The sequence below is a fragment of the Thunnus maccoyii genome, chromosome 5 (genome assembly GCF_910596095.1).
Source record: "Thunnus maccoyii chromosome 5, fThuMac1.1, whole genome shotgun sequence".
NCBI classification, from domain to species: domain Eukaryota; kingdom Metazoa; phylum Chordata; class Actinopteri; order Scombriformes; family Scombridae; genus Thunnus; species Thunnus maccoyii.
Genome location: NC_056537.1, coordinates 19,995,092 through 20,008,078, shown reverse-complemented (window position 1 = coordinate 20,008,078; position 12,987 = coordinate 19,995,092). Strand labels below are relative to the sequence as shown.

Here is a 12,987-nt window from a genome sequence, read left to right as displayed (position 1 = left end):
CACACTGTAACACACACACACGCACATACACAGACACACACATACATATGAGTGCTTGCATGGAGGTGCACACAACACACACACACACACACATACACACACACACACACACATACACACAAATAGACAGAGAGAGAGAGAGGGAGGGAGAACTGAATTACATTGCAAGTCCAGGGCAGTGAATGTTTAAGATTTTATTTTAAACCTTTTTGTGCTTTTGTGCTCAAACTTTGATGTATCATTATTGATATGTGATTATTATTATTGATCACACTCCAAAGGTTAATATGCAAGTCCTTCTGCCATTGGTGTTTGGACATATTGCCCAGACCTATGTTGTCAGAATTCGTAAAATCAGAGTTCAGCATCTTCTGAGCTTCTATGAACTATCTAACATACTATATTGATGCATTGTTACTTGGGTGGACTTCTCTTTCTTGTAAATTGCTTGTATTACCACTTTTTAATTTGTCAGATGTATCAACACTGTATGTAGTGTTCCCTCTGTACATTTATTCAGTAAAATTTTTGTTTTACAAATACATATTCAACAATCAAACTGCAAGGTGGATGGGTTATCTAGCGAGATATAATGTGTGGAAAAGATGACAGGCAAGAATGCTGGGAAAAGACGGCAGGGAGATATTTGGCTCTCCTATGTCATAGATTGGTTATTAAGCATAAATCTCTGTTTTGGTCTGTCTGCTCACTCTCTCTCCCTGTCATCCTCTTCTTTCTGTCACATAGGACAAGCCGATGTTAGGTAAAAACTGAGGAGTTGATATTGTGTGACAAATGAATTTAAAAGACTTGACTAATTAACTAACATCATTATGGTTTATAGTGTGTGTGTGCTCTCGTTAAGCAGTCAACACACAGACAAAAAGAGAAGGTTAATACTGCCTCTTGTTTTGCCTCTTATGTTTGTTTTTATTGTGTTTCAGTTCCGCTATAAAAGACGTGTCTACACTCAAACCCACCTGGATGAAAAGCAGTTGTCCAAGCTCCACACAAAGGTAAGACCAGACAGCTGTGCCTGAAATCTAAAATGTTTATGCTTTGTACAACCTTCTAAACTGAGTGAGTGACATGTATGCAGTATATAAAACTTTGCTCGCTCATATGTGGGGTTGTGTGGTGGCACAGTGGTAACAGCAAGTGTACACAGACACCAAAACATATATAAAGCCTGCAATGGACACATGTTCCATCTTTCCAAAGTCTGCCACATGGATATTTCTTCATTGTTCGTTTCTAATATATTGTGAATGATTTGTATCAGGAAGGTTCTGGCTAAGTTTTATCCATTAAATCTTTATGAGATGCTTGAAAAAAGGACTTCACCTCTATGTGTTTGTTGGTTCATTCATGTATAACTGCATGCAGACCACTGAAAGCCCTGCGTATAAGGACAATGTGTGCTCATACACCTAGCAGCACAGTAACATCACACAAACATGAATCAGATTCGTTTTGTGCCACTTTAGCACTTTAATATTAACAGGCGGAGATAAATTCTCAGGGTTTAACTCATTTCCAGTCATGTGCATCACCCCAATTCTGTCTTTCACCAATCTTGCATAATTGCTTCTGTCAAAATACTCAGCAGGTAGCACTGTAATTTTCTCCATTGTTGGCATAGAAAATACATAATTTCCTGTCCTACTCAAATATAGGAATTGGTATGAACACAATTTGACAACTAATGCTGCACCGAACACACTACTAAGACTGAAACTAATGTTTTATTGTTAAAATAATGGAGGTTTAAGCATAGGTTAAAGCAAAGTTCAGTTGTGTAGGATTTGAAATGCAACCTTTTGTTAAATTTCATCTCAGATCAAGTTGAAAATGTGTGTAACAGACATTTGTGTATTACTGGCTGGGTATGAACAGACACAGGAGGAGGCAAAGCAGGTTCAGAAAAATCAGGTACAGGAACAAAAAGGCAGTCCAAACTGGCAAACGGAACTGAAAGACTAATGCTGGCAGATGGTGGTCAAGGGTAGGCGGGTAATCAGAAACACAAATACAGAGAGACAGAAAAGGACAAAGGCTGGCAACATTAAGGCTACTGAACATCCTAAACAATCTGACAGAGTGTGAATACTGCTGCGTACTGTATATACCAAGACTAATGAAGTAATGTGGAAAAGGTGTCAGTGCCCAAAGTAACATTTTTTCTCCACTGGCCCACTTGGCCAGTACATCAGAGTTTTACTGGACCTTGTATATTTTCACTTGCTTGGCAGCCAAAAAATGAAAATAACTCTTTTTTTCCCATAATTTTAGTGATTTATTCATTGTGTACGTACTACATACAACATTGAAGTTTCCTTTAGATTTGTTTGTTTTCCTTTAGTTATGGATATGTAATGTTGATATATTACACATATGCAAAATATAAAATCAGGCACATATTGGATCAATAAATGAATGGTGTATAAATGTAGGTTTCTCCATATTTTGTGTAAAGCCAGAGAGTATGGAATACACAGGGGGAAGAGAACAGCATTTATGATGATAAAATTTCAGCAAGTATGGATGACCTTGATAATAACCTTGTGTCAAGAACTGAGACAATACTGAGAGATCTGCAGAAATGTACTTGTTAAGCTAGAATAGTGAGAGAAAGAACATAATGGCATTTGTTTGTGTGCATGTGTTCACTCCAAGCTCCTTCTGTCTGCTGTACAAAACATACCACAGTCACAGTTTTCCACCCAGGAGTATTGTTGCTTCCATGAGAGTAGAAAGCCCCTCTGTCTTTTGGTAGCCTCATATGTTTCTTTCTGGAACATTTTTTTTGAGTACCGGTAAGTATGACAATGAGTATGATGGATGAATGACGCTAGGGTGGGAAGGAATGTGTTTAAAGGGACTCTGGTTGGCCGGCCAATCAACTTACCCTGCATTAAGTTTTCCTGGCCCCGGGCCATCGGGCCATCATTTATGTCAAACCATGTGTGTGCAGGCAGGTCATGTGATCATCTGAAACAGGAACTCAGTGGGGACGACTGGAAGGTGCAGAGTGGCAGGTCTGAAATGAGGAGATGGCAATAAGAAGATGCAGATAAGACATGAATCAGATGTGCTTTCTTTGGTGTGTGTGTTTGTGCATGTGTGCACATATGTGGGTGTAATGAGTGGAGCAGACAGTAGAGAGAATTTGAATGCATTTGCATCAAACCCCATCAGAGGGCAGGAGATTTACACCGGAGACAATTAACAGTGTCAAGTTCAACTCTGTGTGTGCTTTGTGCGTTAGAGAGAGAGAGACAGAGAGAGAGAGAGAGAACAATAGTGAGGAGCTGCTGTTTGGCACAAATCATGGAACTGCAGTTTTGATAAATTATACTTTAGTCAGTTCTTTTCACCCTTGTCATTGTCTAAAGACTGTCTTACAATTTCAACTAAATTTCATTGAGAAAATGATATTTTTGGCTGTAATTAAATGTAGGTTTTGTCAGCAAACACTACTGAAACATGCAACAATAAACTGAATAAAATACCATGGTGAGCCATAATCAGCCCTTACTGTATGTGTGACTAATGCTCTTAGATGTGCTTTTCTTGTAGTTAATAGACTAATGCTAGTGAGTTTAACTGTTTATTGCTGATTTAGCTTTGTAGTGAGCTCCATATATATCCCATGAAAAATTGGATTATACTGTATTGTTCATCCTCACAGTCATAGTTTGAGGAATTAAACCAAGTGCCTAGTGAACACTGGGTGGTTCAAGACTATTGATAAGCAGTAATACAGTTGTCAATCTTTTTTGTGCAAATATTACTAAAAACATCTTATAGATTTCACATTTTCCACTATTGGTGTATTGGTATCTACTATGTACTTGCATAATTGCCACAGTTATAAATTCAGCTTCATGCACTTGTACTGTATGTACAGCAAGATACCATTCTACATAAAGTGGCCAGAGTTTGTGGCCACAGGCGTTGTTTTTGCAGAAATGTGCAATAGAGCAGGGCCTTTTTTGTCAGGGCCCAGGGACCAAAATGTTGCTAAGATTCCTCCAGAGATTTTGGGATTGCATGGCTTTGTCCTGGATTGTGCAACACCCTACTGGTAGTCAAAAACTTCAGCAGAGGGGAAAGTATAAGTGCATGGGATATTTAAAAACTTCTTTGGAAAGGGTTTCTTTGAAAGCGAGGGAACTTTGAGTTCATTGTTGGGTTTTCTGCTATTTTTTCCACGTCTGTATTTTCATGGACACTGAGTGTGTTCTGCTGCATACTTCTATTGAGAGTGTCAGAGAGGAAGAGAGTGAGAAATGGTGAATGAGAGGGAGATACAGAAAGGGAGAGAAGAGAAGGATGAGTCATTCCTCTCAAATATTGTCTCTTATCTAATCAGTCTGGTATGAGGTGCTGCCGTCTGCTACTCTGCTACATTGCTATGACATAGTAAATGAGTGGTACTCAACTGGCATTCTCAACCAAGATCAGTGTCTTCCCAGCTGCCGTATACTGTAGGTAATCATTTCACACAATAAATCATCTAATATGAAGACACAATTTGTTATGATTGAACTAGCCTCGCTGTCTAGTACAAGTGGAACTGGTGAAATTCTCAAATGGAGAAAAAAAGTGAATCTCACAGCGCTCACAATACTATCTAACACTATCTCACTGAGTAGAAACTTAAATGTGTGGATGGGCTGTGAAAACAACCAGGTTGTGTGAGCTGTGTTTTTCTTTAGCCATGAGAAATCCAGGACAGATAAATGGAGTGAGGGTGGTAATTTGGCTGTAAAAGCTCCAGGAGCTGCCAGAATAAATTCTTGTTTTCCTTTTACTGATCTGCATGTTTCTGGACATTGACACACCAGTCATTTTAAGAGATATCAGAGGCAAATATCTGTCGCTATGTATGTATTTATAAAATCCTTGTGTCGATGTGTGATGGTAAAATATTTACAGATTTATTTATGTTTGCATCAAAAGATTGGAAAGATCTGATTGAAATTACTATACAGGGTTCAGCTGTGTAATAGGCTACGGCATCCAATGCTTCCTATGTGAAAGTAGTGCAGCTCATCTTATTTGATTCCACTGTCATGTAGTAGCCAGATAACAATTGGCTCTAACTTCAACATGTTTGCTCTATTTCAGTAGAACATTTATATTTAGTGTATGCAGATGAATGAAAACACTTAACTTTTCTTGGTAAAATACACTTGAAACTCTGACTTTAGGTAAGTGAGTGGTATATTAATTACTTGTAGCAGTAGTAGTATGCAAATTATTCAATCATGAATGTTAATGGATTTTTACAGGTCTCTGTCTAGGCAATAGTTCTAAAAACAAATTATGCTCCTGTGCTTGCATTAGCAAAGATAAACTTTAAGCAAGTGATGTTACAAAGTAATGGAACATCAATGTTTGTCCATCTCTGTCTTTTTTTCTAAATGGCAAATTTGTTTTTGTCGCATAATGACTTCCAGGTTTAAAGAGGGAAATCCTGTTATGGGTGATTCCTGCAGCCTTGACAGTCACAAAGTTCACTGTTCATCCTGCAGCAAGCTGCCCTGCATGGCAGAGGTCAAGCATTAGCCTACTTTGCTAGTATGGAGCTCATCAGCCGCAGGCTAAAGTTTAAAATGAGGTCATAATTGATAGGATTCTCCCATTATTATTTTTTTTCCCCTTCACCCAACCAAGCCAGACCTCTTCACCCCTGCTAGTGCCCTGGTTAACAGTGTGGGCTGACTACATGGAAAATTTACATGTATACTTTCAGGAAAAAAAGAGTGCAAGTGTGTGGGTGTTTAGTGTAGGAGATTAGCCATGTGATAGATAGGGCAACAGAATGGGTGACTTTCTTGCAGTGTGACAAGGGTCATTCAGTGATGAATACGGTTGATTCATTCTCTTATAAGTAGTTATTCAAGCAATTTACAAACTGACTCAACTACAGTACTGCTTAACATCTTCAGACATTGGTTTTCCCCTTAAATTCCACATTTTCCTCCCTATATTACAGTATCATATCGTTTATTTGGTATGGTTGGTGGTTTATAGTGGTTTATTCATGCTTTTATTTAGTTACAGATGCCATGTTTTTTATGGCTACATATCACTAAATATACAGAATCTAGGTTGTATCATGGATCCACTTTTCAGAGACGTGTTTGGATTCTTTGAAGACTTTTGGATTTCTGCTAGATTTTAAAATGAAATTCTGTACACCACTTTGCCACATAACATGCATTTATTATTAGGAACTACTGGACTACATGAGACCTACTTTGCAGCAAATGATAGTGACAGTGATGACATGAGTTTCCCACAATCACATCACCTGCCTTTCTGCTGTGTGATTTATTAAGAACATAGTACAAACATTGTAGCCCTTCCCCATTCATCAACGTAGACTTTGTGAGGAGCTCTTTATTGAATAAGAACAGGCCTCATGTAGTTGAAGACAAATAGTTAGGACACAGTTTTTTATATTGTATAAGTGGATGTAATTCCTTAACTGGATGGATGGATCCAGATAGATGGATAGCTTTGAACTTTATATAGGCTATATATGACCATGCATAAAAGCCCAGGGCATTGTGGCCGTAGAGATGGGTAAGGAGGGGGTGGGATGGAGAAAGCTAAAGAGGCATATAGAGTAGTAGAGAGCATTTAGTAACGCACTATTTGGTAATGTGGTCACGGAAGTCACAGAGCACACTTGCAGAGCTTGGCCATTTCATATGCGCTAATATCATAAAGTAGTTGAGAAATCAAACACAGTATCACAATATAAAAAGTGCTTGCAGTGACTGGTCTTGTCCAGTTTGAGTCACAGGGTAACCAATACTATCATCATGCCAAATTTTTATTAGTGTACAAGTGTGGCAAAGTATAGTTCACATAAGGCTCCCCCATAAAACTTCTTGCAGAGTAATGCTATTCCTCCTACACTGAGGCTTTTCATTGTTGTTAGCAGTAAATCGTATTTATGAATGAGAATTCCTGCATTATTTTCAATTTACAATGAAACTACACAGAGAATGCAGCTCATTGTAGGTGTGATATTGTTCTGAGATGCCAGATCCCACAGAGCATTTGTACAGTGCCTATACCCTCCTATCAGTGCACCGTTATGGCAGCTGCAGCCAACATGACATTTGATGTGGGATTTCTGCATAATACACACACAGCTGCATGGCTCAGGATGAGAGGATATTTCCAATGGGGAATCCCTCACACACAAATCACTCCTTATGGATAATCCCCATAAAGGAAGAGAAATGTAGTGCTTTGAACAAAGTAGCAACATATCTGGGCAGTAACAAGAACAGACATACACAAACAAATACAGACATGGAACTTGGGATTTTAATAAATATTTTCCCGGTGGTAGAGAGGGCTCAGTTGAAATTGTTTGTGCTCTTTCTAATTTGAGATGTAAATGTGTGGTGTTGTGTAAGTGGGGTTATTTGTACAAACTAATTATATATTCAATTGTAACCATATTTTCGAGAAAACTAAGATAAAAACATCTGTCAATAGTCATAAAGCCCCCACTGTCATGTAATACTTAATTTAGCATGTTGCTGCAATAACAGAGATTGCACCAGCTCTGTACAGTATTTTCATATCTATTAGGGATTTCCACCCTTCCCTTTCTTTTGACCATTCTTTGTGTTCTTTCACTTCAAGATTCAAGATGTTTTATTGTTACATACACAGCAATACAGCAGATGGCAACATTGAAGTCTGTGAAATTTGGCTTCTGCGGGCTCTAGTTCCAATTAGAATATATAATAAAATGAGAGAGAAGAGGAAGATAAGAGGGAGACAAATTAAAATATATACAATATATTTATAGATTGCACATTAGTGTGCAAGTGCAGTATTGCACATAAATGGTAAATATATAAATAAATAATAATATTCTGATTAAAAAAATAAATATTGTGTAGTGGGGAGGAGAATGTGTGTGTTTGGTGGGGGGTTTGGATATCAATATCTCCCCTTCCACACTTCATCTACCCTCCCTCTCATTTTCGCTTTTGCTTTTCCCTCCCTCTATTTTACGCTTTCTCTCCTCCCTCAATTTTCCCTGATTCCCTCCCTCTTCTCTAGCTCTCTCTCTCTCTCTCTCTCTCTCTCTCTCTCTCTCTCTCTCTCTCCCCACCCTCCCTCCCTCTGTTCTCTCCAGCATCCTGCAAAATCACCCTTTGCTATCTCTCCGTCTCTCTGTGCATGCACAGGAGTCAGCGTGTGTGTCCGTGCTTGGGTGAGTGTGTGACCATGTGAGTGTGCATGTGCTAATTTGACAAGACGAGTGAAAGAGAGGGAAAGAGAGAGAGAGAGAACAAGTCAGGCTTACGAGAGAAGAGGAGATGGGGAGAAGGGGGACTGGATATGGCCATGTGGATGATGTTTTGGCATTGGAACTGTAGCTGACCTACGGGAGTGCGTGTGTGACAGGGAGGGTGTCCTCGTGTGTGTGTGTGTGTGTGAGATGGGATCCGCTCTGGGCAGAAGACAAGCAGCTGAGAGAAGAGAAAGAAAAACTAAAGAAGCCAGGAAGGCCACACTCAATAGTAAGGTACCCCAATTGCTTTCATCATCTCTTTAATTTAATGTTATCATTATCTCTGGTGTAACCGCATATTTTTCTCCCTCTATCTCTTTGTTTTTTATACTTTCTATCTCCAATTACTTGCAAACACTCCCCTACCCATCCCTGTCTACCTGTCTATCTTCCCTCTCTCTCTCTCTCTCTTTCTCTCACTGGCTTTCATTCTGTTGTTATGCTCTGCTGCATGTTGGCTGTGTGAAGAGCTGGTGCAGTCTTGTCTGAAACCCTGACAGAATGCTAATGGTTCTCTCTGCACTGGTTCAGTTACTAACCATGGGCTTGGATCAGTGTGTGTGTGCATGTGTGTTAGTGTGTGTCTGATATGTTAAAAAAAAAAATGTGTGGATGTTGGTGCCTAGCTGTGGCGAGGGTGAGTGGTCGTGTGTATCTGTTAGATCTATGACTGAACAACATAAACATGTTTGTTTGTGTGGATGTTTGTGTATTCCAGACGCATGCACGTGTTTGGCAGGAATTGTTGTATGCAGTTGTTTGCACAAATGCGGGTGCATGTGTGTATGCTTGACATGCACATGGCAGTATGTGTGTTTTTGGATCTGCCAGTAGGTCTCTCCAGCACAGAGCTTACCTCTTGGTCTTTGCTGTCTTTACTGTAATCATAATGCTCCGCTTGTGTCACATGGCTGTCATAACCTGCTGTTGACGCTCTCTGACGGAGAGGGCCTCCTTGTGTGTGTGTTTGTGCCAGAGAGAGACAAAGGTGCAAAGAGTTAAAAAGACAGCAAAATAGCTGGGCCACAGTGGGTAAATTTGTTAAGTTAAGTAACTGCCACATACAGTATTGTTTGTGAATCTCCACTGAGAGTATCTGAGCTGTCAGTCTGTGTCAGTGAGGGTTCAGCAGGTGGAAGCTGCCAACGGGACACCCTGCGGGCAGCCTGACCTGAGCTACTGTACGAGTGTGTAGCCTGACCTATGCTACAAATTGTCTAACATAAACATGTCTTCCATCCATCTTTTTAATTGTTTAGTAACTTTAATTTTTGTATGCTCACAAAGTCAGATAGTGTAAACAGCAGCTATTAAAAGAACAGAGTGTGCTCAAGTGTGATTTGTGTTTCTCTCTTATTTAACATTACAGATTCCTAATTACACCCCATGCCCTGGGCTACTGCCCTCAGCCTAATGTACTGCTTTTAAAGCATGTGTGTAAGTTCTTCTGTGAAGGTTACAATTTGTCACCACAAGAGTATCTCACCTCCCCTTTCAATTGTTCACTTAAAATGAGTAGGATCTGTACGTGTGTGTGTGAGAGAGAGACAGTGATTAAACAGATTAGAAAGAAAGAATTGATTCTGTTTTGTTCATTATGCTCTGAAACCAGGCCATGTAGAAACTATGACCTCAGGCTCATTATAATACACCCCAGCAAAATCTATGTGAATCTCTACTTATAGGTACTGCTGATTTTAATTATTTTTGCTGTTTTTGTGATTCAAGTACATTGAATCATAATGTACACTGTAGCCCCACAGCAATCTTAGGCGTCATATTACCCTACATAAAAATGATCCCAATGAGTTACATGCATTGTCCTATACAGATCTCAAATTTGGTAAAAGAACCTCGGTTGAGGTATCATATTGGAAGAGAAAAAGCTAAAATTGATGTACTCCTAACTCTGATAGTTTAATAATAAAACTAGCATCAAAGTTGTGTTAGGAGAATTGCCAATGTTCTGTAGGGAATGGATCAGTGCCAATGGGCAATAAGACAAGCAATCTTTAGTTAAATCCAACCATTTCCCAATTTGACTTGACATCTGTGGGGGATGCAGTCACCTCCACATCCACCACTCAGTGCAATATAGCACATAGTGACATTTTTATCTTAGACACACACCACAATCCAATGTGGACTTTGTTTGAGTGAAAAGTGTATCAAATCTTTCCTGTATACAGATAATATAACCCAATGATGCAATTTAGCTTGCAGAAACAGTGTGTGTGTGTATGTGTGTGTGTGTGTGTGAGAGTGAGTTTGTTTGCCTGTATCATAACTGGAATCTAATTTTAACAAAAAGTGGCAGTATCCTGCATTTTGCATCCATTCATTTAACTGAACTGGAACCGCACTTCAAAATGTTTCGCCTCATTGCCCAACTTCATTTCACAATAAAAAAATACACACATTGCAGTTGCTGTTGGCTCTGTACAGTACAACAACCCACTAGCATGCGACTCCCATCATTCTAGGTCAAGCAGTATGAATAGATAACTCTAGATAGGATGCCAGGGGCATAAAGTACAATAGAGTTTTAATAATCATCTGGCTGAATAAATACACTACCCACACACCCCCATGTCTCAGCCTGGAGCTCACTGGCTGCCCTCCTCTGTTCTCTTTCTGTAGCCCATAGGCCTATTTGTAGCCCAGTTTCAAATATAGGGGAAGATAATTTTTGTTATATATATCCAGCTGTATTTTGACATAAGTTTTACTAGGCTGAGCTCTAGTTCACCTTTGGTCTGCTTAGTTGAGTGTGTGTGTGTGTGTGTGTGTGTGTGTGTGTGTGTGTGTGTGTGTGTGTGTGTGTGTGTGTGTGTGTGTGTAGTTTCATTTTTTGGCTCTGTCCCTCTATTGTCCGCCTGTCTGTCTGCCTGTGTCCCGGTGCGTGCATGCGTGTGTGTGTCTGTCTGAAAGCACATGACTGGACCTGATTCAGCTCTTTCTTTCTCTGGACTCTTTGATTCTGATGACAGCATGCATTCCCCTCATCCTCTCTGGTCACCCTGCTTACAAACACAAACACACAAAAACACATCATACACATAGTCATGCATACAAACAACAGCACAGCTCAGCTGTCATATTTCATGTGACAGAATTCATGAACTACTTCCAAACATATTCACCATATTTTTACCTTGATAGTTTGTGTCATAGTGTTTGCCACCTGCTCTAAATTGAAAACCATTTTAACTGCCGTGAATGTGCCAGGCCTGAATTTCAAGCCTACTGTATATGAGTGTTTCATATTCAAAATATAGATTTTGGGTAGAGTATCACTGTGCAACACTTATGAATGGTCAGCCTTTCATACAGATCTTGTCCGTGTTGTCATGAACACAAGTCTTCACATTCATAGTTGTGTGTTCCTGTTTATGCCTCGTTCGTCTTGTTTTTTGCATTAATGGTTTGGCAAGTAAGCCAGAGCTCAATTGTACTGATGTAAAAGACAATGCTGGACAAAGCTATGCTGTCAGTGTAGCCAGGAGGGTGGGTGGAATTGGTTGAGTGTACAGCAGAATGTGTTTGGGGGTCCACATACAATATGCCTGCGCTCTGCATGTTTGTGAGTGTGTTGTCAAGTGGGAAAGAGGCCGTGGCTTTGCTGTGCTTTGTTCCGGCCTTTAGTCAACCCTATCAGAGCTAGCTCATACTGTCCCGCCTGCCTAAGCTGTAGTTCATCAAGAGGAATACTAGATATTATACAGAGCTAAAAACATATAATTCCAGTGCTTCTGAAAAGGATTACTCAGAAGGCACCATGCTGCTACGTTCAGAGAGAGCTACCAGGAGCCGGGCCACAGAGGTTAGACACAATACATTACTATAAGATGACTTATGGGATCAAGAGTAAATACAGGTTACTGTTACAGTTGGGCTATGTGGGCATCCTTCTGACACTGCTCTTAGATACTCATACAGAAAGAATATTTGTAGATGTTGTTTGTATTGCAGCAATTTGTTTGTTCAGCAGCTTTGAATTTTTCTGGATTTCTTATTCAGAGTTTGTGGGTAGACATTTATCTTAGGTTGTTCTGGTTGTGACTCAGTAAATCATGTAATGTTTTGATTTGTAAAGCATCATTTTACACAAGGTAGAGTTCAGACATCCATTTTTATGTGTGACTCATTTGACATCCGCTGCTGAATTATTCCTGTTGAATGTTACTGTGGGAATGACAGAAATGTTGTGTTTTATTAAGCATGTTAGATGTATTTAAAACTTCTTCTTACATGTAGTATGTTGAAGGGATTTACATTAGAACAAATTGTCTGTCTCATTGTGTCTCATTTTATATGGTTTAAAACAGAGATCGTCCACATAATAGGGTTACTATATTGGCATGTGTAGTGCATGCTGTGTCAGCAGATGGCATGTATCCAGGTGAAGGCTGGCTTTAGGCTAGAATGCAGAGAGACATTTTTGCTTCTATTTCTTTGTCTCTTTTTCTCGTTGTCTTCTATCTGCTTTCTGTTACCTTACTAAAAACATCAGTAAAAATATCAGGAGCCCCCTTCATAAAACTAGACAAACAGAAACAAAGGACTCTCTGAAATACTCAGTCTCTAAAAACCTTGAGGGACACTTGAGGGAGCAAGTTATGGGTTACGGTTATTAGGATTATGATGAT

General features: G+C 39.5%; 1 protein-coding gene across 7 annotated transcripts in view; it reads left to right on the top strand.

The window, feature by feature from the left end:
• shank3a (SH3 and multiple ankyrin repeat domains 3a) overlaps nucleotides 1-12,987 on the top strand; it is a 174,236-nt gene that overhangs the window by 58,233 nt on the left and 103,016 nt on the right. For 6 of the 7 annotated variants that reach the window (XR_006096128.1, XM_042410919.1, XM_042410920.1 and 3 more), the window contains exon 4: nucleotides 945-1,016. Coding sequence is in view for 6 of the 7 variants with exons in the window: in XM_042410919.1 (XP_042266853.1) it covers nucleotides 945-1,016 (72 nt within the window). In the remaining variant the exon portion in view is untranslated. Of the gene's footprint in view, nucleotides 1-944; nucleotides 1,017-8,470; nucleotides 8,573-12,987 lie in introns of those variants that run through there. The other variant, XM_042410921.1, reaches the window with a different exon arrangement.